At 38.5% G+C, this 27,165-nt stretch overlaps 1 protein-coding gene across 1 annotated transcript in view; it reads left to right on the forward strand.

Moving 5' to 3' along the window:
* The first annotated feature begins 8,677 nt into the window (after positions 1-8,677).
* The window catches only part of LOC142348666 (uncharacterized), a 28,419-nt gene continuing 9,931 nt past the window's right edge, over positions 8,678-27,165 (forward strand). The window contains exons 1-3 of the mRNA XM_075400100.1: positions 8,678-8,815; positions 10,417-10,813; positions 26,383-26,447. Coding sequence (XP_075256215.1) covers positions 8,770-8,815; positions 10,417-10,813; positions 26,383-26,447 — 508 coding nt within the window. The 5' untranslated portion in view covers positions 8,678-8,769. The remainder of the gene's footprint in view (positions 8,816-10,416; positions 10,814-26,382; positions 26,448-27,165) is intronic.

Raw genomic sequence — 27,165 nt, forward strand, 5'->3', positions numbered from 1 at the left:
AATTCGAACTGGATTGCTACAGATCACACAATATGGGATCTCTTTATGTATACCAGTTCAATCCGATAGAAAAAACAAATCGAAGACAAAGATATATGTCTAAGACCTGTTTGTGCAAAAATATTTAAATTTAAACCTAAGTTGGCTTTTGCTGTTTGTACTCACAAGTTGAGAATACCAGAAGTTGGGGTTGTAACAGTTGAATTTCAGCTCCAATAATTCGTTGATGCAAGACACAGTAACAGAATTTACTGCTCAAGAATAATATTTTGAATACAAGACACAGTAACAATTTACTGCTCAGGAATATTTCTAGTTCAAGACACAGTAACACGTTATTTACTGCTCAAGACAATTTGTTTTTGCAATATTTTGCTGAGTTATACTTTCAGCCGTTTTCTGCGGCTACTACGTTGAGTTCTGTGTGTTGCTTTTTGTTATTTCCCCTTTTTCTCTTTTTTCTCACGTGACAAACTGTAACTAGAACTAGAACTATAACTATAACTATTAAATGACTAAGATAACAGAAAGTGTTTTGTTTCTATTTTCCCCGCCTATGCAAGCTTGTTATTCCTTAAGCTCAGCTCCAACACCGCCGGCCCTGTTTTCCTTCGTGAAAACATCATCGTCAGTTGGTAGCACTGGAGCGAGCTTCACTACGGGCCTCTTGTAGTATCCATCTTTTGTTCGGATTTTCGCTGATCGAATCACTCCGTCGGAACCTTCAAAGGTTTCGGTTATTCGACCCAGATTGTAATATCCACGTTTGTCACTGTCTTCCACTAACCACACAAGATCACCCTGCTGAAGACTTCTGTCCGTTGTGGTCTGCCATTTCTTTCGACTATTCAACGTTGGCAAGTATTCTTTACGGAATCTGTCCCAGATGAGGTCTGCGTAAGCTTGTGTTTGTCGGAAGAGCTTTCTATGATCAACAAATTGCTCTGCACCTGATAGATACGGTAAACAAAGGTTCTTATTGCCAAGTAGGAAATGGTTTGGAGTAATAGCTTCTAAATCGGTAGCATCAGAACTGACTTGTGTCAGCGGTCTAGCATTCAACGTCTGTTCAACAAGACACATCGTGGTTGACAGAACGTCCTCCGTGACTGATCGATTGCCCAGCACTGCGTACATTGCCTTCTTGCAACTCCTAACCAGTCTTTCCCACACTCCTCCAAAGTGTGGTGCTGCAGGTGGGTTGAACTTCCATCTGATACCCTGTTGAATCAGATGTTCTTCAATTCGAACCTTGTTCCATGCTGCTATATACTCTGCCAGTTCTTTATCAGCTCCAACGAAGTTTGTCCCGTTATCGCTAATCATTTTGACCGGTTTGCCTCTTCGAGCAATGAATCGCATAATTGCGTTCAGACAACTATCAGTGTCTAGTCTTGGTACAATCTCTATATGTACCGCTCGTACAGTAAGGCATGTGAATAGACAGCACCAACGCTTTTCGTTTCTTCGACCAATCTTTACTGTGAATGGTCCGAAATAGTCTACGCCCACATTCGAGAACACTGTCGATGCGACTAATCGTTCTTCAGGTAGTTCTGCCATTACTGGTGCCATTGTTTGGGCTTTTCCCTTTCGACATCTAATGCATTTGTTTTTGATCGATCTCAAAGCATTTCGTATGCCTAGGATCCAGAATTCCTGCTGAACTATGTTTCTGACATGTTCAGTACCTTCGTGATGACTATTCCTATGTTCATTTCGCAAAAATAATTCAACTACATGGTGCTTCCAATGTAACAGTATTGGATGCTTGGTTTCGAAGTTCAATTGACTTTTACCTATTCTGCCTTGAGCACGAATAAGTCCTTGCTGGTCTATGAATGGTGAAAACTGGAGGATTTTGCTGTTTTTTGGAATTTCCCTTTCAGCCTTGAGAGATTTCATCTCTTCAGTAAACTGTTCTTGCTGCAGTAGTCTGAAGATGCTTGCTTGTGCATCCTCTCTTTCTTGAACACTTAGTGTTTTTGTTGCCGGTTTGTGTTTTTTGAATACACGCTGTACGTATGCCATTGTATTTACTAGTCGATTGTAATTGCTGAATCGTTCCCACTGAATCATCGGCTTCTTCTCTTCAACCTTTGCTGAGAAAACCATTTCGTCGTTTTGTTCGTCTGAAGCAAATGTTAAATTCAACTGTTCAGGCCATTCGTTCTCTCGTTGCTTCAACCAGGCCGGCCCAGTGAGCCATTCGCTTCTCTTAAGTTCGTCAACGTTGATCGATCGTGTCCCGATGTCAGCTGGATTGTTAATACCACTCACATGATTCCACTGTGAAACATTAGTTGCATCCAAAATCTCAGCCACTCTCTTTGCAACAAACACCTGTTGCTTACGGTGGGAGCTATGAATCCATTGCAGAACAGTAGTGGAGTCTGACCAAAAGTTGCAACTCTGAATCTTCGATTCGTGTTCCTTCACTATCTGTTCTTTAAGTCTCACTGCCATCACTGCTGCTTGTAGTTCCAAGCGTGGTATGGAAAGGTGTCGCATCGGTGCGACTCGGCACTTTCCGATTACAAATGCTAAGTCTGCTGGGTATTCTTTTGGCTTTGAACGTAGGTATGCCACAGCGCACATTGTGTCTTCAGATGCGTCGGCAAACACATGAAGTTCCCATTTGTCCTTGGCTGTGCTGAAGTATCTTCTATCAATGCTGGTTTCTGCTACTTCTGGAAGCTGCGCCTTCCACTTCAGAAACTCTTCTTCTTCGTTAGGTTCTACTGAGTTGTCCCAATGTTGTCCATTTTTGCTCCAGATGCTCTTCAGGAGTCGTCTCATATGGACACTGAATGGTGCAAACAGTCCAAGAGGGTCAAACACTGAAGAAACTAGAGATAAGATCTTCCTTTGGGTGATTGGGGTCTCAACTTCTTTGCTTGTACCTCTACAAACCTGTAGACTATCATCGGTAATCGTCCACTGAAGCCCAAGCACTGATGACCCTTCCTGGCTGGGTTCTACTTCAACCTGCTTTGTTTTGCTGATTGATCTTAAGTCCTCTGGGATTGCGTTGGTTACCAAGTCGCTATTGGTGATCCACTTCTTCAGTTCAAATCCATGTTTTGAGAGAAGAGGTTGCAGTTGTTTGAAAACTTTGATTGCTTCTTCAGGTGTTTCGACTGACTTGATGAAATCGTCCATGTAGAAATTGTTTTGGATTGTTTTTGCTGCAATTGGGAACTCGTCCTCGTTATCGATCGCTACTCGCTTCAGAGCGTAGTTGGCACATGTTGGTGAACTCTTTGCTCCGAAAACATGACGTTGATACTCGTATATTTGCACAGGTTCGTTCATTGTTGGTCGCCACAGGAATCTCAAGCAGCTTTTATCCCGTTCAGGAACTTGCACTTGCAGAAACATTGATTCAATATCTGCGGTTAGGGCAATTGGTCCTTCTCGAAATCTGAATATTGTTCCGATCAATCCGTGCAGTAGATCGGGTCCGGCTAACAACTTGTCATTTAGGCATACATCCTTGTATTTCGCTGCAGCGTTGCAAACACGGCGAACTTTACCCGGTTTGTTGGGGTTTAGTACTGGATGGTGTGGCAAATACCATTCTTTTCCGAAAGTGCCTTTGACTTCCGATTTACCAAGGATCTTCACAAATCCCTTTTCAACATCTGTATCAATTGACTGTTGATACAATTCTTTTAAGTTTGGGTCTCGTTGGAATCTTCGTTCCAGTGAGTAGAGCTGACCAAGGGCCGAGCCGTAGTTGTTTGGGAGATTGGGTTCTGGTTCACTCCAGAGCATGCCAACTTCGTACCGCTCGCCTGTAAACTTTGTCGTGCTCTCTAGAAATTTTTGAGCTTGCTGCTCTTTCTTTGATTGACTTATAACATTTATTTTGGAAGCATAAGTTTCTATGTCCCACCATGATTGGATATTTTCTGCCACTTTCACATCTTCTGTGAAGGCAAAATGACAAACATTTTGACTTTTCTTGCCTGTCATGGGACCACTGACTACCCATCCTAATTCTGTTAAGACGGCGAAAGGCTCACTTCGTGTTCCAATCTTATAGTCCAATGGACGTTGAATTTTGTAGGCATCTTGTCCAAGAATGATGCCTACTTCCATCAGGTTGAATCTTCTGTTTGTGAGAACATTCAGGTGTCTGAATTTGTTCTTCAGTTCCTTGTAATCATATGTTGTGTTTCCCAACGAGATTGATGGGTGTGCAAACGCTTCAATTGAATGCACCTTTGAATGTAGTCCCTTTATTGTGATAGGAACCCTCTCTGTCCTCAAATCTTGCGTCCCATGTATGCCAGCTATGTTCAAGGTAACGTCCGTGCCTTTGGCTTGTAGTTGATTCTTGACACTTTGGTCGATGAATGAAACTGTTGACCCACTATCGAGGAAAGCGTAAGTAGTCAACCTGTTACCACCACTCTGAACCGATACCGGAACTATTTGAAGAAAACTAGTAACTTGGTTACTCTGGTTGATTGTTGCTGCGCTTACGTTAACTGCGTGACTACCCTCGTCCATTTGGTTTTCTGAGTGTAGCAGTCTGTTGTGCCTTTTGGTACATCCATTTATACCGCACGGGTGGACTTTACAATCTTTGATTGCATGCCCTTTCCCCAGACATCCATAACATAAACGTTCTTTTCTCACTGCTGCATAGCGATCGGTGACAGTCATATTCTTAAATATTGGACAATTCCATATTTTATGAGTGCCATCCGCTAGTGGGCAGTTGTTGTTTTGCATTTGCTTGGTTTCTTGCAGGTTTGAACTTGCACTGAAGTTCGATGTCTTCGAGAATCGTTTTTCTCTATTTGTGTTGTGTCGGTCTTCTTCTTTGCGTTCCCTTTTAAACGCTGAAAAACCTTCATGCACGAATGCCATTCGTGATAGCCATTTTTCAAACATGATTAGATCAGGCCAGTCCTCGTCTTTGTCATCGACGTAGAACCACCATTTTTCTTTAAGAACCTGTGGTAGCTTATCAACTGCCATGTACAATGTCGAACTTGATTGCAAATCACCAATATGTTTGTACTCTTTGAGAACGTTCACGAAGTTAGATACAATAACAGAAAAATTAATCAAGCTGGTTGAATCATGAGGTTTCACTTGATTAGCTTTTCGTAGGCTCTCGAGCTGCGCATCTATAATTACATGCGGTCTTCCAAATTTTCTTTCTAAAATGTTCCAGGCAGCACCATAAAACTGTCCAGAATAGCCCATTCCCGAGATTGCAGATTTTGCTTTGCCTGTTAGCAGAGTCTTCAAATGGCTCATTTTTTCTGAGTCGGGCATCGTGCGTTTATCTACTGTTGCTATGAACATGCTAGACCACTCAGGCCACTCCAGTGGGTTTCCGTCAAAATTGTTCAACCTCAATTTTGGTAAACTACTGCTTGAATGTCCAGTGTTGTAGTGCCTTCCAGCTATCGGCGATATATTCCGCCCTTCAACACTTACTGAGCGTTCGCGAGAGTTTGGGTACCATGGGTAATGCCTCTGTTTATTCCGTTCAGGGCTGACGTCAAAGTGAGCTCTTGGTCGAATTGGTGTTTGCGTGTCGTTCATCGAATTCGCCCACTCCGAGACATCTCTCCCTTTTGGGGTCCAATTGAAAGGTGACTTGTCACGCGCCTTAGTCGATTGAGAACGTAAGTCATCTTTCTCCAATGCTGTTCTTTGCAATTGGCGCTCTAGGTCTCGCTCTTTTTCCCGAAGCTGATGTTGCAGCTCTAGTTCTTTCATTTGCATTTCTAGATCCAACCTTTTTCGATCAAATTGTGCTCGTTCGATTTGCAACTTTGCTTCAAACTCAATTTCAAATTCCTTCATTCGTTCTTCAAACCGACGTTTCACTGAAGATGCTTCCGAAGCGTTTTCTGTATCCTGGTTGATTGTCCGTGTAACCGTATTCGTCGTTGCATTGCTTGTGTTACCATGGTTTTGGTTAAACTCTGGAATTCCAACGTTTTGTTGTAACTGATGCACATTGTTCGCAGGTGGTTGCACTTCATTAGCATGAAGAGTTGACTGGCTTTGCTGGCTTGACATTTTTGTCTCTCCGTGGATATACGGTAACCACTCTGAGTTCAAATATTGAAAGTATTTTTCTCTCTCAAGTTTGCGTTTTAAAGAAATATCTGGGTCTCGGAGAGTCTCAGCTTTCTTATTCACGAGTTTTTGAATGCTGTCGTCCAATTGCAGTATCTGCTGATAAAGAGTCTTGAGCTTGCTTGGTCGATCTCGCTTCTCAATGAGCTCAAAACCTTCTTCCTCTTTCTCAATCAAGTTGTTTCGCAAGTTGTTGATCTGGTGATCCAAAACGCTTTGACTCTGTGACGGAGTCACTTCTTGTGTACTTCGGGACTGCAGCTTGAACCTCTACAGCTCCTTTATTTGTTTGCTTTAATTGAGTTATGCTTTTCAAAGTTCCTATCTGCTTTGCCTAATTGGCTTTGCGTTGTTGAATTGCTCGTTGAGTTTTGTTCTCGTTCGTCGATGACTTCGTCACTTCGACTGTTGGGTTGGACAGCAGTTTATTCCACTGTCCGGGTCGGCGGACCAAATGTAACGGCTGCTCTCCTTGTGTTTCACAAAGAAAGTTTTACACCGCCCAGTTCGTTCTGAGTGGTTACAAAATCTGTCCGGATACTTCGTTTATGCAGTTCGCTTTTGTAACTGTATATCCGTTCTGCTGTACTTACCGTTGCATTAACTATTTTAGTTCGTAACTATTCGCTGATCTTAGTTTTTTCAACTATCAATTCGAACTGGATTGCTACAGATCACACAATATGGGATCTCTTTATGTATACCAGTTCAATCCGATAGAAAAAACAAATCGAAGACAAAGATATATGTCTAAGACCTGTTTGTGCAAAAATATTTAAATTTAAACCTAAGTTGGCTTTTGCTGTTTGTACTCACAAGTTGAGAATACCAGAAGTTGGGGTTGTAACAGTTGAATTTCAGCTCCAATAATTCGTTGATGCAAGACACAGTAACAGAATTTACTGCTCAAGAATAATATTTTGAATACAAGACACAGTAACAATTTACTGCTCAGGAATATTTCTAGTTCAAGACACAGTAACACGTTATTTACTGCTCAAGACAATTTGTTTTTGCAATATTTTGCTGAGTTATACTTTCAGCCGTTTTCTGCGGCTACTACGTTGAGTTCTGTGTGTTGCTTTTTGTTATTTCCCCTTTTTCTCTTTTTTCTCACGTGACAAACTGTAACTAGAACTAGAACTATAACTATAACTATTAAATGACTAAGATAACAGAAAGTGTTTTGTTTCTATTTTCCCCGCCTATGCAAGCTTGTTATTCCTTAAGCTCAGCTCCAACACTAGCTCCCCTATCAAATGGTACTTGAACTAGATTAACACAAAATCCACAAAACTACTTCTTTTGGGGAATATGGAGACCATACTCAACATTTTGTCTTTGGTGAAAACGAGTTTAAAACTGTGGAACATGGTGACGGAATTCGTTACGATATTCCGCAATTGAGCATGTGAACATGTGTTCGGTTAATTCAATTGATCTGTTTGATGTTTCTTTTGCTATGTGGCAATAATCTTCAAAGCTGGCTTTAATTGCCGCTCAAATCCCATAATTGAATTTCGTATGATGAAATAATTTTTCTTGCTAGATGGAGGAGATTTCAGAAACGAAGGAAAGCGCATATGTTGTCGTCATATTTACATTATCAAACATTACAACGGACTGGAAAGTATTTTGCTTCAACATATCGTTTCCAAAAATTTAAAACAAAATTTATTCAGCTTTTGAATTTAAACAGCTGTGGGACGTATATGAAATAATAACTGATCACTTTTAATGCACGAAAATGATCCGTAAAATAATATCTGACCTTTTTATGAGGAGGGAGGGATCTTGCAGAAACTTAAGAAGCCCATACTAATTCTTGACCAAATGACATTAGTATACATTAGAATACATTAGCCTATACTGATTTATTTCGCCAGCTTCACCAGTTGTTCTGTTTGAGTTTGATGTAAAACAATTTTAAAATTGTTATAGTAGTTTGTTTTTCTGAATAAAATTTTTTTTTAAATTAACACTAAAAACTTATATCTTCCTTAACTTTCAAAAACAATGTAGTTTGAATAACTCTGTACCATTTAATTTTAATATTCCGGCACTGCCGCCTCACTTTGTTGTTTGCAAAGTGTCTCAGAATTAGGATTGGTAGCCATTTAAACGAACATTAAATTACTTGCTGACTTGTGGATTCTAAGAGACGTAGTTTGTTGCGATTGTCTTACCAAAGTCAACAGCTCCTAGATTCAGTCACTCGTCCAAAATGATTCATGGAGAAACCATACCATTCCTGGCCATTTCTTCTTATGGAACAAAAGTTCTTCGAAGTGGGCTATATATAGACTATAGTACACGTTAAAATGTTAAAATGAGTCTAGATTATTCGCACATTATGAAAATAAAAAGTGAGTAATTCCCGCTACAACTAAGACCCTACTCCCACGAAATTATAAACCACCCCCCACCCCCCCCCCCCCCCCCACCATCAATCGCTCTCATTGTGGTATGTACGGTAATGTGTACACTATACGTTTTATGTCAACTATAACTGGATAACGTGAAAGACCCCAAAAATTTTAAGGAGGAAAGGGGGAATGAAACAGTCATCCGACACAGTTTACGTGCATCAGTGAAAAATTGAAGGTCACTCATGGGTCCCTACCTCCAGAAATTCCTGCAGGGAAAAGTTTTCTTCCAATGGATTTGTATATATATGGATCAGAAATGAAACAAATTTCAAAAGGCTGAGCATAGTTTCCATTTTCCGTCATAATTCTAAGTCCTTTCTAACTATATATGTTGAGCCTTTGATAAATTTAGTGAGGGTAAAACAGAGAAACACAGAAGTTACCCACCCCTAGCCCCCAAATAATGGAATACGTTTAATTACATTGCAAATCATTTGAACACAAGCACTTTGGGGCAACAAATGATATTGATACGCAGCCAGTAAACTTTGGGGACTTCGTGAAGCAAACAAAAAAAGAATCCTAGAACATGTTTAGAGTATATTTGCAATTATCAGGGTTTTTTGTATGTTTTTAGTTGCATACAAGCCAACACATTTTTTCAAAGATAGAGAATTTCAACCAGCTGAAGGATTTGTTAAAATTAATTCAACCCTGCATGTAATTTCCCCTATATAAGCGGAGTCTAAAACACCTGATCAGAGACTAAAACACCAAGGATTTTTTATTTAGCTTCTCTTGAAAAATATTAATTTTTCGACTGCTTTCAGTTGCATATATTACATTTTCTGCTTTTGCTTTGTCTTATTAGGAGAGAATTTTAGGGCGAATTTGTGACAAGAGAAATTATTCTGAATCACTTCTTCTATAGTTTGTTTGTTTATAATTCCGTCTTAGCCGGTCTCCGGCCCCGTGAGAAAAGAGGAGGGAAAAACCACCAAAAAATAATTGAATTTCTCTAAAGTTGATTTTTTTATATCAACTTAAGATACGTTTCCAACAACCGTCCAGCTTTCCAGCTTTAACTTAATAATTCAACAATTCAATTTTTTAATTCATTTGATTTGAATTTAAAGTTGGCTAGAATTGTTTTTACTCTCGGATGCTGTATTTCGCTCTTAACAAAGATATCTTAGGTTTGAAACTAAACATTATGGCGTTTTTTTACATTCTTGAACGACATACAAACATTTTTTACGTTTTAAGCCGATCGTACCGAAAAATTCATACGTTTAAAAACAAACATACCGAATCTAAGAAACCAAACATACCGACGATTTCTTACGTTTTAAACTAAGCATACCAAATCTAATGGACCAATCATACGACCATTTTTTTGCGTTTAAAACTGAACAAACTGAATATTAAGAAACCAAACATACCGATGATACTGAAGAAAAAACGTAAGAGCTTCGTTGCGAACATACCGAACATGCCACAAGAGTGAAAGTTGAACAGCTTCGAACAAGTTTATTTCTGTTGCAGCCTGTTGGAGCCCAAAAAGAGGTTTTTGTGAGGGGGATAAGTCCAGTAGGAGGCTTCAATCATGTTACTAGAGCTTTGTTATAGACCGCTACACTAATATGAATAGGAAAATGATATGACTTTCGGCACTCTCATGCTTTTCGTTTGACGTTCAGCAGTAAACATCCGCCAACTGAGTTCAGCTGAACAAATTGTACAATAAATAGAAATTTAGATCTACGACGAATAAATCTAGGACAAAATTACGTTAAAAATCGAATGTTTCAATAAAAATTTAGAAAAAAAAATAAAACACTTGATTTTCTAGTATAATTAGTTTTCAGCTTTTACTATAGGTAGTATAGTTTTTATTGTAGTGGAGACGGAAAATGAATTTACTCTCCCAAATGAGGCTTTAAAAATGTATTGCGTCTACATTCAATAACATTTGAACGAATTGAGTTCGTAAACAGCTCAATTGACCCGCCGGAACAAATAACGGACTTAATTCGTTCATTCAGGGACGACTTAAGGTATTTCAAGCTACAAAACATCACGAAAAATTTCAACACTGTTTACGATTTAACTGGAACGTCGTTTATGACAAATCTTGGTGGGTTTAAGCTACGATCTGTTCCGGATAAAGTGGTACTGGATCATACAATTTTGGTTCCCGCTAATGACTTTGTGAAGAATGGAAAAGACAAAGAGTTGGGGATTTATATTTCAAATGTTGAGATAAGCACTCCAATGTTCAAAGACATTGTCTTCTGGTTTCAAAAAAACTTGATTGACAATGAACAAGTCACGTAAGTATCGGTTACATGGCTCTGATGAAGTCACCGAAACCCCAAGTTTAAGACTCCATTTATGGAAAGACCATGCTCGACTAAAATGTGACATGAAATGAAAAAATAGTTTTTTATTCCGTTTCTGCCCCCCCCCCCCCCCCCAGGATGTTATGCACTCCCCGTTACAAAACATGTGTCATTACATAGTAAATCATAATAGAAAATATGGTACGTGCGTCTTGTGGTGCAAACAACATGCAACACCAAGCAGGGGGGGGGACACGGAAAAGATCCAAAAATTTTAATTCGATTTTAACTGGTCATCTCCAGTTAACCTCGCTCGACCCAAGTTTCTTCTAATGAATGTTAGCCCGACCCAATGGACTTTTGTTTGACTCAAAAACACCTCGCTGGACTGAAAAACCTTACGTGCACAACGATAAGAGTATCGGCTGTTGCGTATAACCGAGAACTAAAAAACCGGATCAAAACACAAACAATTGACGGAGGCCTGCAAACGAGCCAGATAGGTTCAACAGTGCCCTAGTAGAGTTGATTTCGTTTCATGTATCTTTACTTTGCTCTTAGCTGTTTTGCTTCTCAACTCCATGTGCAATGAATATTTAATGTCACTTTTATTACATATAGTACCGATTGCGTTGGACATAAGAATTGAAAAAAGTTATTGTCCGGTTAATCGTCATAGTCTCGAAACTTCTCTTATCAACATGAAACCTAAAAAATATTACCGTGTTTACTAATTTTTGGCCTTTTCTATATTTTTGATCTTTTCCAACTCATATTCACTTTATTTGAATTTTTTCTTTATTTGAATTATTTCTCGCTTTTTGACAATGTAAGGAAAAAGTTTCAACAATGTGAATCCATTAACAGTTGTTGGTTTTATATAACGAACATGTATAGACAAAAACGTGAAAAAAAATTACCTTAATTTTGAATGGTTCAATCTATTTTCAACGTTTTTTTGAGGCGATAATAGACAAAAATGAACGATATTCCTTCAATGACGCTTATTCTGATATTTTTCTCCATCCAGCACAATTTCCGCCCATTCAATACGGTCTCCATTCGTTTTTTTTTTTCGTCATAATTATATATCGCATGTTTTGTTTTCGCATATATCGCACTTTTAAAAAAACTGTCAGTAAGGGTGTTTGGAAAAAGAGTATATACACCTATTTTATTTCCTTTTCCCAGAAGAATTGATTAAAAATCTTTGTTAGGTTTGCCTTTTTGGTTTTTTCTCTTCTTTCGCCAGTCATATTGCTGTTTGCCAATTCTCCTGAACTCACTTTTTTCAGACGACGTTAAAATAATTATGAAAAGTTAGTGTTTGCCATGCCACTCCACTGAACCTTTTTGTGCTTTTGAAACAATACTGAGACCATAAACTAATGTTTACTTTTCTCCACAAAAAAAAACTTCAAAGATCAACTTTTTTGTGATGAAGTTTTTTGGCAACATTTAATCGGACCATGTGATAAAATATAATTTTCGATTGCTAACACCTATTGACAAGGAATTTCGGCTAATACTGCGTTTGTATTCTTTTATAAAATAGAACTTGCTCGCAATCATCCCTTTAATAAGCTTTTGAAAAATCAAACTTTTCTTTTACATTTTTCAGTTCTTTGTTTTCTGACCAAGTAAACGTTATGAAAAGTTTTTTATGTCGCTTGTGTATGCTTTTTAGGTCCTCAAAACCAAACAATTTCTGAAGAAATGTTTGTGGCTGTTGCGATGTGATATTTTTTGTTCAATTAGGCCGTAAAAAGGTATTAATCATGAAACTAGTGAGAATAATAAAATCTAAAGGCTTCTTTTCTGCAAGCTGTGTTCCTAGGTTCTTGAGTTCGGATTGCAAAAAAAATAATAATTAGCAACTTTTCCTTCAATCCACAAAAACTCCGAATTCTGTTTAAACAAAAAATTTTAACCTCAAAAACGAGTTCCGAAAATAAAACTAATTTATTCCAATTTGAAATTTGTACTTGCTAAGTAATGTTTTTATAGTTTCAGAGTTTACCGTCATTCGCGGCCTCCTTAGTTCAATTGTAGCTCAAATTCAGACAAAGTTTTAAAAAAATACATTCAATCCATCGGAGATTGTCTGCCAGATTCTCATTGCTGACCAAAAATATTTACACTAATTTTGCAAAATAATTTGATGCGTTAAATTTACTATGGAGTAAATCGGAAGTTGGTCTATATATTACTCTGAATGAAATTTGTATATCTATGGCGTATCAGGCACACTAACTTTTTTAAAAATTTTAAAAATAAATATTATTTATCTTTCCTAAGCAATGAGCAAAGCACAAGATACAATATGCAGAACATGATATTTGTTATAAGTTAATTTGAAGACATCGCACTCCTATATTTCTTGGTTTCTTTAAATGTTTGCTATTTAATTAGAAGTTCAATTTCTTTGAAAACAAATCATTTCTGAATCCGTGCTATTTTTCAAAGTGAGCAGAACAAAATTGAAAAAAGGGGCAAAAAACGTGCAAAATTTTGTTAAAAGCTGCCGATGCGAGCTACTATTGGCTTTAAATTGCATATTACAATTGGAATAATTTAAAATGAATTGATGCCTTCAGATATTACAAATTTTTTTCCAGTTTTGCCAATAAGCTGTCTGATTCGTTTAATGCTTTTTCTCAAACTGGAGTTGTAAAGAGCGAAAAGCGAGAAACTTCTAGGCGTGAGTGCGCTGATTGCCACTACTTTTCATGAGGAGTAAACAAACTGGTGTTAGGACCTATTTTTGAATTTTAGAGCAATTTTTTTTAAGTGCGGCAATTCCGCTCATAGTTTTGCTAATTTTCTCTCTGTTTGCTGCTACAGGACTGATTTTTAAAGCTTATTTTAGAGTTCCAAAAACATTTTTCACCTATACGAATCCCTCCACAGACAAAAAAATTCAATGACGAACCCTGTTTTCATTTTACATGCTTTGTAATTGTTTTTAATTGTTCAGTCACAAAGACTTTTAACAACCGATCTAATTTACTTGATCTTTGGGGGTGGCACAAACGGAAAAGCTCCAGAAAAAAATACTCGACTGAAATACTTTAACTCGAACTCAACTGATCTTCTCGAGTTAAGCTCCACCCAACATTTTCTGATGAAAATTTCTCGAATCAAATAAATTGCTGGATTTTTGTTTGATTCAACAAATTTGACTCAAAAATGCTGGACTGGCAAAATTTTGCGTGCATAACGTCAGTTGTTCTTTTATTCAAATCCCTCCATACACGCAGACACTGTTAAAGACATAGACAAATCCTGATTTCAAATTCTTTTGAAATTTTACTGGCTTTGTAGTTGTTTTTGTTGTTCAGCCACACAGAAGTTTTAACCACCGATCTAATCTTCTCGCTTTCTTGGGTGCACCAGCGGAAAAGATCTAGAAATTTGTTCTTGAATTAAGTGTTTTAACTCGACTTTAACTGGTCATCTCCATTCATGGCCTCCTCAGTTCAAATTCAGCTCAAATTCAAACAGTGTCTTTAAAAAAATACATCCTTTTCATGGTAGATTGTTCGCCAGATTCTCATTGCTGACCAAAAAATATTTACAATAATTTTGTAAGATAATGTAATGCGTTAAATTGAATATGATAAATTATAATTTTCGATTGCTAACACCTATTTGCATGGAATTTTGACTAATGCACAGTCTGTATTCTTTTTAAAAAATTGAACTTGCTTGCTTTTATCCCATTAATCAGTTTTTGAAAAATAGAGCTGCTTTTTCTACATTTTTCAATTCCTTGTTTTCTGACCAAGTAAAAGTTATGAGAAGTTTTAATATCATTTTTGTATGCTTTTTAAGTCCTCAAAAACAAAACAAATCCTGAAGAAATGTTTGTTGCTCTTGGTATGCGATACTTTCAGCTCAATTAGAGTCTTCAATTGTATTGATCAGGAGACTTGTGTGAAAAAAGCATTTTTCCTCACTTTTCTTGATTTAAAATTATACCTTACCAATCATGGTCTCCAGCTTTAGAGTAAAATTCTCATTCGTTTTTTACTTGGACACTTTTCTGCAAGCTTTGTGCCTTGGTGTTTGATTTCGTCTGCAAAAAAAGTTTTAAAAACTTTTTCTTCAACCCAGAAAAGCTCCGGATTCTGTTCTAAAATATGATTCTTTTGACATCAAAAACGAGATTTCGAATCGCAAACTATTTTGTTCTGGTTTCAAATTTATTTCTGCTAAATAATGTTTTTTTGTTTTTCAAGTTTACCGTCATCCTTGGTTTCCTTAGTTCAAATGCAGCTCTGGTTCAAATAAGTTTTCTAAAAATATCGACAATTCTTTTGGAGTTTCTTCCCAGGTTCCCATTGCTTTACATTGATTTTATAAGGCAATGCAATGCGTTAGTGTGAATTTGAAGTAAAGCGGAAGTTGATCTATTTATTTGTTTGGCAATAAGATGTATCTCTATAGCGTAGCAGGCACACTAAAAAAAATTCTATTTTTATTTTATAAATAAATCTTATATATCTTCATTCCCAAGCAATGAGCAAAGCGCAAGATAAAATATGCGGAACATGATAATTGACATCAGTTGATTTTGGAAGACATCGAGCGCCCTTTATATCTTGTTTTCTTTCTTTGTTTGCTAATTAAATAGAAGTTCATCCTTTTTGGAACTAAATCCTTTTTGAATCCCTGCATATTTTGAAAGTGTGCAGAACAAAAGTAAAAAACATGAGCGAAAATATTGTCAGAAACTGCAAATGTGAGCTTATAATGGACTTCACTTGCATTTCACATTTCGCACAATTTGAAATAAATTGATTCGTTTATATATTTTTACCGTTTTTTCGACTTTTGACAAGGAGATGTCAGATTCGTGTACCGTTTTTGTCAAAAAGCAGTAATGAAAAAGCGAAGAACGAGAAACTTCGAGGCGTAAATGTGCTGATTGAGACTGCTATTAAATAGGAAATGAGAAATTGGTGTTAGAACTCAATTTTGGAATTTATAGCAAATTTTTTATTGACTTTCGGCAATTCGACTTACAGTTTTGCTGATTCTTTCCCAATTTGCTCCGGGACTGATTATTATGAATAACTTTTGTGCTGCAAAAAACATAGCTCACTTATTTGAATCCCTCCAAAGACTAATCATTTTCTAAGACATAGACGAGGCTTTTTTTTCTTTTTCTTAAACTTTTCGTAGCTTTGTAGTTGTTTTTATTGTTCAGACAAAAAGTCTTTTAATCACAGAATTAATTTACCTGCTCTCTGATGACGCAAATTTAGGGTCATTTGTAAATCTTTTTGAATTGAAAACAAAAATTTTAAAGTTTTGTGATGATTTGAGAATTACATAGTCTTGATTTGATAATTACATTTTTAAAAAGTAGAGCAATACTCTTTATGAATGCACAGTCAAAAATAAAGCATTTTCCAGTAATTCCACAAGTGCACAAAACATTTGAGTCAATGTTGCAGCCAAAAATTTATAGATTAATCAAAATTTTAATTTTTTATGTGATTTTACAATAGGAGAGAAGACAGATAATGTGAAGGCCGAGCTTAACTAAAGTTCCCATATTTGTTAAGCAAACAAATCCAGCTCTGAATTGGACATATGTTACTCAAACTTTGGTGTACGATATATTTAAAGCCAAACAATTACGTCAATTTTTCACCAAAAACTTGACGTGGATTTCCAATACAACACAACAATTCTTGACGTCAGTTTTGCAGGGAAAAAATGACGTTTTTAATGCCGTCATAGCCAACCAACCAACGATGCAGTTTTGACATGTAGAGCAGTATAAATAGAGCTTGGAAAACTACCAAAAAGAAGCTGAAACTCGATAATTTTGTGATATTTAAATTGACATAAAGTGCGTATTGAAGCACAATTCCTCGAGCAGTAAATAACTGGTTACTGTGTCCTGTATCGACAAAAATACTTGGCAAATAATTCACCTTTTGGCATCCCAAAATTTTTACGTTTTCAAATCCTGAATACAGAGAGCAAAACTCTACTTAAGTTAAGTTTAAATATTTTTGCAAAGCAGGTCTTAGACATATATCTTTGTCTTCGATTTGTTCAGATATCGGAGTGAACTGGTATACATAAAAGAGATTGCGTATTTTGTGATCTGTAGTAAACCCAGTCCAGTTTGATATTGAAAAAACTAAGATTAGCAGTTAGTTGTGAACTGAAATTGTAATGCAACGGTAAGAATATAGCGGATATACAGTTACAAAAGCAAATTGCAAAAAACACAATATCCGGACAGATTTGTGACCGCTGAAACGAACTGGGCGGTGTAAAGTTTTCCTCGTCATAAGTGGGAGAGCAGCCGTTACATTTGGTCCGCCGACCCGGACAGTGGAAGGCCAACTGCTGTCCAATCTGATGAAGAGAGTGTCAAAGGCACCCACTAAAGAAAATCAAACGAAACAACAACGCAACACCAGTGAGGCAGAGCGAAGAGTTCAATTCACTGAAGCAACTATAGTCCCATACGAGTGGCTAACCCTGCGTAAAAGCAAGAAGCAAAGCAAAAGCGAACAGCAGCCAGGCAATTCAAGCACAATCAGCAGAGAACAGCTTCAGGCAACAGTTCAAAGGCACGGCAACAAGCTTCAAGAGCTAGTGGACGAAGTCAACACTAAAAGAAGACTTGGCAGAGAATAATTACAGATTCAGATCGACCCAACAAACGAAAGGTACTCTATCAAAAGACTGTTCATTTACTAGAGGAAGAAATACCCAAGCAATTGCAGCGTCGTAACCAACTTGCACCCTACCCAACAAACTTTCTTGAAGAACAACTACAGCAGGCAAGGGAGTGCAAGGCATATCTGGATATTCATTGGCTTGCATATATAAGCAAAGGCAGGCAACCAGAAATGAATACAGAGCAAAGCAACACGAGTCAAGGAGTGAACGACAGCGAGAGCAACAACTACCAAACAGACAACCTAGTTGCTCGAACAGTGCAAAATGGAGCAACAACAAGCGGCCAAGAGACGGAGAATGCTTCGGAAACATCTTCATGAGAGTAACAAGAACTATCCAACGGACAACTCAGCTACCCAAACGCTACAAAACGGCACAGTAGCAAACGATCAGAATACGGAGAATATTTCTGAAACATCTTCAGCAAAGCAAAGGCGCGAAGAAAGGATGAAGAAGTTCGAGATTGAGTTCGAAACACAGTTGCGGCTTGAACAGGCAAGGTTCGAGCGAAGGAAGCTAGAGCTCGAGATGCGGATGAAGGAGTTAGAAACCAAGCATCAACTACTGGAACAAGAGCGTGAACTGGAGCGCAAAGTGAAAAGAACAGCATTAGAGAATGATGATGCTCGTTCCCAATCAACCGGTGCTCGAGATAAATCACCCTTCAACTGGACCCCAAGGAGAAGAGATGTCTCTGACTGGGCCAGCAGGATCGACCCCCTTCTAACCCCAAGCAGTGCAAGAGCTCGCTTCGATGCAACCCCTGAACTGAACAGGCAGAGTCAGTTCTCACGATATCGAAACCGTTCATCAAGTGCTGAAGACAGGGACGTTTCCCCCAGAGCTGGATTACGATACAACAGTGGATATGCGGTTAGCAGTAACCTACCTAAGCTGAAGTTGCTTTTTTTTGAAACAGCTTCGATGGAAACCCTCTCGAAAGGCCGGAGTGGTCCAGTATGTTCATTGCTACGGTGGATAGACGACCAATACCAGACTCAGAGAAGATGAGCCATCTCAAGACCCTCCTGACAGGCAAGGCAAAGTCCGCGATATCTGGAATGGGCTACTCTGGGCAACTCTATGGTGCTGCTTGGAGCATTCTGGAGAGGAAGTTTGGAAGGCATCATGTGATCATCGATGCACAGTTGGAGAGTCTTCGCAAGGCTAGTCAGGTGAAACCACACGACTCAACAGGTCTGATCAGTTTCTCAGTTAATGTATCAAACTTTGTGAATGTGCTCAAAGAGTACAAGCAGATCAGCGATCTGCAATCAAGCTCGACACTGTATATGGCAGTAGATAAACTACCTCAAGTTCTCAAAGAGAAGTGGTGGTTCTATGTTGACGATAAAGATGAAGACTGGCCTGATCTGATTATGTTTGAAAAATGGCTATCACGAATGGCATTCGTGCATGAAGGGTTTTCAGCTTTCAGGGGAGAGCGCAAGGACGAAGACTGAAGAAGCACGAACAGAGACAAACGGTTTTCAAAGACATCGAACTTCAGTGCGAGTTCAAATGTGGAAGAAGTGAAGCAAATGCACAACGACCACTGCCCGCTAGCTGATGGCACTCACAAGATTTGGAACTGTCCACTCTTCAGGAATATGAGTGTGAATGATTGGCATGCAGCAGTGAGGAAGCAACGCTTATGTCACGGATGTCTTGGCAAAGGACATGCAATCAAAGATTGTAAAGTCAATGCGTGCGGTATCAATGGATGCACCAAGAAGCACAACAGATTGCTACACTCAGAAAACCAAATGGACGAGTGCAATCACGCAGTCAACGTAAGCGCAGCAACAGTCAACAAGAGTAACGAAGTCACGAGCTTCCTTCAGATAGTTCCTGTCTCAATACAGAGCGGTGGCAGCAGGCTGAACACATATGCTTTCCTCGATAGTGGATCAACGGTTTCATTCATCGATCAAAGTGTGCAGCAGAAGTTACGAGCCCAAGGCACCGATGCAACACTCAACATAGCAGGCATACACGGAACGAAGGATCTGAAGACAGAAAAGATTCCTCTCAAAATAAAGGGATTACATTCAAAGGTGCATTCAATCAAAGCGTTTGCACACCCGTCAATTTCGTTGGGAAACACAAACTATGACTATAACAAGCTGAAGCAAAGCTTCAACCACTTTAGTGTTCTCCCAAACAAGAGCTTCAACTTGAAGGAAGTTGGCATCATCCTTGGTCAAGATGCTTACGAGCTACAACGCCCATTGGACTACAAGATAGGAACACGAAATGAACCTTTCGCCGTTCTAACAGAATTAGGCTGGGTAGTCAGTGGACCCATGACGGGAAAAAGAAGACAAAATGTTTGTCATTTCGCCTTCACAGAGGACGTGAAAGTGGCTCAGAATTTCCAAACGTGGTGGGATATAGAAACATACGCCTCCAAAATCAACGTCGTCAGTCAGTCATGGAAGGAACTGCAGGCACAAAGATGGTAGAGTGTCCGACGAAGTTTACAGGCGAGCGGTACGAAGTGGGAATGCTATGGAGTGAACCAGAGCCAAACCTGCCGAACAACTACAGCTCAGCCTTGGGTCAGCTTTTCTCACTGGAGCGAAGATTCCAAAAGGACCCAAACCTGAAAAGTTTGTATCAACAGTCAATAGATACCGATGTTCAAAAGGGATTCGAAAAGATACTGGACGAATCCAAAGTGAAAGGCACCCTCGGGAAGGAATGGTATTTGCCTCATCATCCTGTGCTAAACCCGAACAAGCCTGGCAAAGTAAGACGTGTTTGCAATGCTGCATCAAAGTACAAAGAAGTATGCCTAAACGACAAGCTACTAGCAGGACCTGATCTACTACATGAATTGATCGGAACGATATTCAGAGTTCGTGAGGGACCAATAGCCCTAACAGCGGATATCGAATCAATGTTTCTGCAAGTACATGTTCCCGAACAGGACAGAAGTTGCTTGAGGTTTCTGTGGCGTCCAAGAACTAACGAACCTGTTCAAATATACGAATATCAGCCACACGTATTTGGAGCTAAGAGTTCTCCAACATGTAAAAATTACGCTCTCAAGCGAGTGGGACTGGACAATAAAGAAATGTATCCAATAGCAGCAAAGGAAATACAAAACAACTTCTACATGGACGATTTCATCAAATCAGTAGAAACCCCTGAAGAAGCAATCAAAGTCTTTAATCAGTTACAACCTCTTCTCTCTCAACACGGATTCGAGCTGAAGAAGTGGATAAGCAACAACGATGAAGTTACCAAAGCAATCCCAGAGGACTTGAAGTCGATCAACAACACAAAGCAAGTCGAGGTGGAACCCAACGCGGAGGGATCTTCAGTGCTTGGACTACAGTGGACTGTTACTGACGATAGTCGTCAAGTGTGTACAGGTACAAACAAAAAAGTTGAAACTCCAATAACTCAGAGGAAGATTCTGTCACTTGTCTCTTCAGTATTTGACCCGATCGGATTGTTTGCTCCGTTCAGTGTTCACATGAGACGACTACTAAAAGGCATTTGGACTAAGAATGGACAACATTGGGACAAAGAAGTGGAGCCTGGTGAGGAAGCAGAATTTCTAAGGTGGAAAGAACAACTTCCAATTGTAGCTGAAACAAGCATTGCTAGAAGGTACTTCTATACAGCAAGGGACAAAATTGAACTTCATGTGTTTGCCGACGCATCTGAAGACACGATGTGCGCAGTGGCCTATCTACGTTCACAACCCAAAGAGTACTCAGCCGACTTAGCATTTGTAATTGGAAAATGCAGGGTGGCACCGATGAGGCATCTTTCAATACCCCGCTTGGAACTGCAAGCAGCGGTGATGGCAGTGAGGTTGAAGGAACAGATATTCAAGGAACATGAGATGAAGATAAGCAGTTGCAGTTTTTGGTCAGAATCAACTACAGTATTGCAGTGGATACACAGCTCCCATCGTAAGCAGCAAGTGTTTGTGGCCAATCGAGTTGCTGAGATACTGGATACAACTGATGTTTCACAGTGGAAACATGTGAGCGGTATCAACAACCCAGCTGACATTGGCACGAGAGCAATCAACATTGAAGAACTCAAGAGAAGTGAGTGGCTCACTGGGCCGACCTGGTTGAAGCGAGCAGAAAGTGAATGGCCAGAGCAAGTGAACCTAGTCTTCGCCTCAGATGAAGAGAATATACCCGCATCGGTCTTTGCAACACAGACTGAAGAGAGGAAAGCTGTTATTCAGTGGGAACGATTCATTAACTTCAACAGGCTAGTGAATGCAGTGGCATATGTGCGGCGAGCCATGAGCAAACACGAAGCAGCAATACTTATAGTAGGCGTTGAAGAACGAGAAAAAGCAAAAGCAACAATCTTCAAGCTACTACAGCAATAACAGTTTAGTGAAGAGATGAAATCTCTCAGGGCTGAAAAGGAAATTCCAAAAAGCAGCAAAATCCTACAATTCTCACATTTTCTAGACGAAGAGGGGCTTATTCGGGCCAAAGGCAGAATAGGCAAAAGTCAATTGGACTTCGATGCGAAGCATCCAATATTGCTACATTGGAAACATCATGCAGTTGAATTATTCTTGCGAAACGAGTACAAGAACAATCAGCATGAAGGCACTGAGCACGTAAGAAATTTTGTTCAGCAGAAGATGTGGATCCTAGGCATACGAAATGCCTTGCGATCAATCAAGAACATGTGTGTAACCTGCAGAAAGGGCAGAGCACAAACGATAGCACCAGTAATGGCAGATCTACCCGAAAAACGGCTAGATGCTTCAACAGCCTTTACGAATGTTGGAGTGGACTGCTTCGGCCCTTTCGTTGTGAAGATTGGGCGAAGGAACGAAAAGCGATGGTGTTGTCTGTTCACATGTCTAACTGTGAGAGCGGTGCATATAGAGATTTTACGCAAGATAGACACAGATAGTTGTCTCAATGCAATTATGAGGTTTATTGCACGAAGAGGCAAACCAAGTACAATGATCAGCGACAACGGGACAAACTTTGTTGGAGCTGAGAGAGAATTTGCAGATTATGTTGCAGCATGGAACAAAGAGAGCATTTGATTCAACAAGGAATCAGATGGAAGTTCAACCCACCCGCAGCACCTCACTTTGGAGGAGAATGAGAGCGGCTGGTCAGAAGCTGCAAGAAAGCAATGTAAGCAGTGTTGGTGAACAGATCAGTCACCGAGGACGTTCTATCAACTATGATGTGTATTGTGGAACAAACGATGAACGGAAGACCGTTGACTTCGGTCAGTTCAGATGCTAATGACTTAGAAGCATTGACCCCTAATCACTTCTTGCCTGGCAACAAGAACATTTGCCTACCCTATCTACCATGCGCAGAGGAATTTGTTGACCACAGAAAACTCTTTCGACAAACTCAAGCATATGCAAATCTCATCTGGGACAGATTTCGTAAAGAATAATTGCCAACGTTGAATAATCGGCAAAAGTGAAAACCATAGAGAAGGAGATCTCGTTTGGTTGATCGAAGATAGTGACAAGGGAGGATACTGCAAACTGGGTCGAGTTGTGGAGACCATGGGAGGGTCTGACGGAGTGATTCGATCAACGAAACTTAGAACGAACGCCGGAGTTTACAAGAGACCAGTAGTGAAGCTCGCCCCTGTGCTGCCAAACGAGAAAGATGTTTTCACTAAGGAAAACAGGGCCGGCGATGTGAAGGCCGAGCTTAACTAAAGTTCCTATATTTGTTAAGCAAACAAATCCAGCTCTGAATTGGACATATGTTACTCAAACTTTGGTGTACGATATAATTAAAGCCAAACAATTACGTCAATTTTTCACCAAAAACTTGACGTGGATTTCCAATACAACACAACAATTCTTGACGTCAGTTTTGCATGGAAAAAAATGACGTTTTTAATGCCGTCATAGCCAACCAATCAACGATAAAGTTTTGACATGTAAAGCAGTATAAACAGAGCTTGAAAAACTACCAAAAAGAAGCGGAAACTCGATAATTTTGTGATATTAAAATTGACATAAAGTGCGTATTGAAGCACAATTCCTCGAGCAGTAAATAACTGGTTACTGTGTCCTGTATCGACAAAACACCTTGGAAATAATTCAACTGTTGGCATCCCAAATTTTGACGTTTTCATATCGTGAGTACAGAGAGCAAAACTCTACTTAAGTTAAGTTTAAATATTTTTGCAAAACAAGTCTTAGACATATATCTTTGTCTTCGATTTGTTCACATATCGGAGTGAACTGGTATACATAAAAGAGATTGCGTATTTTGTGATCTGTAGTAAAACCAGTCTAGTTTGATATTGAAAAAACTAAGATTAGCAGTTAGTTGTGAACTGAAATTGTAATGCAACGGTAAGAATATAGCGGATATACACTTACAAAAGCGAATAGCAAAAAACACAATATCCGGACAGATTTGTGGCCGCTGAAACGAACTGGGCGGTGTAAAGCTCTCCTCGTCGTAAGTGGGAGAGCAGCCGTTACAGATAAACACCTGACTCAGGCTTCAGAAGTTCAATTGCTCCTGTGTCATTTGTCATTATCATGTCAAATTCAACTTAAGCCTGTAGGATGAACAGTTCTACTATCAGGTCCAATCTGTTGACTACATGAACCAAATGAAATTAACGGTTGATTAAAATCCGGCAATGAGTCAATGTTTACATGAAGTGAAGTGCAGACCCGCGGACAACCTTTAGTTTAGAAAGAATGTTGTTTCTTGACGTTGTAGATCAAATTAAAAGAAAGAAACTTTCTAGATTCTTTTTCAAAAAATTTTCTCTTTATTTTTCCAAAGATTCAGTTGACAAGATAGGTCACGCCTTCACTTTCTTCTCTTTTCTTTGCATACTAATTGAATAAAACTTTTCAGGCTTTAGAACAAAATCAAATTTGAATTAGTTTATTTTTTTAATAATGTACTATTACTCAATTTTACAATTCGAAGAAACTGAATTGTATGGATCCGCTCAACATTTTTTTGCTTTCACTTTATTTTTTTGCAATGAGAAATAGATTGGATTATTGATTTTTCGCTCTAATTTGTTTTTGCATTTTTCCCTCTTTAGTAGTTTGTTGTTGTTCCACTAATTGTTTTTTCTACTGGAATACTGCTTTCAGTCCACGCGTTGTCCAAACTGTTTTAACAATCCCCACAAAACTTTTCACATCTTATTTGATTGTATTGTTTTGTCTGGTTTTGTTGTTTTATTCTTTTTGCCGCATCAGAAGGAAATTAAAATTTTAAAAGATAGAGATCTATTTCCACAGACAATTTGTACTTTTTGTTTTCAAATTCAATATTTGTGTAGTTATTTTTATTGTTTTTCTACTTAGACTTAATATTTTCAGGGAAAACTGGCGCTCTAATGAGGCGAATATGAGCCTATTTGTTGAATTTTTCAAATCTAACAATTTTAATGACTTTGACACAGACTTTTTGTCCACATGGAACTGTTCCAACGATTCTGACACATTTTTTCAAAAAATCTGTTTTTTTTAGTTTTACTGTTTTTGATTCAGTAGCAATTGGTTTCATTTAATCTATATTGAGTCCTATTACCATTTTTCAATGGATTCAGATGTTTTTTGGAGTTTTTTTGGCTGTGACGGCATTTCTCGATTAAATTCTTGTGAATTTGTTTTGTTCACATGATTTTTTGTTACTTTTGCTACGTGATTCCTTAATTTTTTTTAAAGTTGATACATGATTGAGAGTGATAAATAGTCTGGTGGCCGCTACTGAATTTAAACTTCGGTTGTGTTTTTCATTGACTTTGAGGCACTTATTTTCAAGGACTCTGGAATAGCAACTTCTGCCCAATTTCTCGTGCTGTCTTCTTGCTGTCCTTCTCGGTATCGACAGAGCTAGCTGTGAAAAGAAATATTTTGTGTTGGTTTCTGTTGGAAAGACGTCATCGGAGAGTACTCCTTTTTCTGAGAAGTAATACAAGAAAGATAAAAATGTTTTTGTTTTTTTTTGTACGTTTTGTTATATAATTTGTTTATTATTAAAGACTGTTTTTTTTCTATGAACAGTGATGATCGAGCTTTTTTGCTCACTTCTTTAAATTTTACCTTGAATTTTTTTTTAAAATTTACTTCTTTGCTCTATTTTTTTATTTCATTTGCCACTAAGATTTTTGCTGCAAAAGTTGGAATCACGCTCATGTCAATACTGCTTCTTTTGTTGAACTCCGTGCTGGATGTCATTTTTACTTTTTGTAGAGCGAGTTTGTTGTTGATTTGTGTGATTCAGTTTCAGGGTCGCATGCGACATAACTAATTGCCTAAGATAAATCCCCCACTATCGAAATGACTTTTCATTTCATGTTCTGTACTTTTTTTCCCGACGATGAAGACAACTAAGTTTGTGTCATTATAATCGAGCGTTATTTGATGGCAGCTAAAACTAACAAATCAAACGGGTTATAAAGATTATTCTAAATCAAAATATGGCATCTCAGCCGTTATTAAAGGAACTGAAATTTCTTTTTGTCGTCCAATTTCATGGTATTTCTTTGTGATTAGTTCTACTAAGCTAACGCAGCTACTTTCCTAGCGATCTGACAGCTATGTTATAGGTATGACATCAACTAGTAAAAAAAATAATCTTTAACCGTGCATACGAAAAATGGACATAATATTGGGCCTAAGCATAAAATTCAAAGATTGTTATCCATACCAAGTCATTTTTTTTAAAAAAACTGATCCTTACTTTTCAGCTCCCTGATGAAACAAAAAATTTTACATGAGAAACTTTGTTATACATTGCTCTTCCCATTGCAGTAATATAATAGGATGCTTCAAATGATTTTTTAGTGCCAAATAATCATTCGAAACTTCTTGTTTTGTTTTGTTTCAGCATTCTCTACTGGCCAATTTCTTCGCCGAATCAACCAACGGCTACATTTATATCGCCTAGCACTGGTACGCTCCGTTTAAAACTCATTCAACACCTTTTTATTTACAGACATCCCGCGCTGAGAATTTCGGATCTATTCTGTTTCGCCGGATTCAAACATAATAAGAAATCGTGGGTGTTCTTTGGTTTTACTTCGCCAAAACCGATCAAAGCTCTTACGTTTTCTTCGTCGTTTTGATCAGTTTTCGTCGGTATTTAAACGTAAGAATTGTCGATTTTTGTCGGTCTAAAATTCTTACAATACGCCCAATCATTGTGAGGTCTCGAACCTCCAAACCCTAGATTACTCCACTGCCATGTTCGTCTCCACTGCGCCACCTCTCACTTACTTTTACTGTTCTTCTTTTGTATTTAAATCAAATTGAGACTGACCATACCGACAAAAAACGACGATAATCGGCACTTCTTTCATCAAATACTGACAATACCGACAAAAATGACGATAATCGACATTTCCTACAAAAAACCGACGAAATCGACAAAATCGACAAAAAAAATGACGCTTCTTGCATCAATTTGGTCGCACCTTCTCAACACGGGATACTGTAACTGTCTCTTTTCCCCTTGTGAACAATACATTTAGGTTTAATTATCATAAGTGAACTATCTAATGGCTATTTCTGCACTAATTTTTCCTAGATCATAATTTATATAAACCGTTATAGAGGCGTATACGTATTAATTATGGTGGTCATACTCTATCCAGGTGGAGGCGGGGGTGGG

The sequence above is a fragment of the Convolutriloba macropyga genome, chromosome 10 (assembly GCF_964194025.1).
Source record: "Convolutriloba macropyga chromosome 10, txConMacr16.3, whole genome shotgun sequence".
NCBI lineage: Eukaryota > Metazoa > Xenacoelomorpha > Acoela > Convolutidae > Convolutriloba > Convolutriloba macropyga.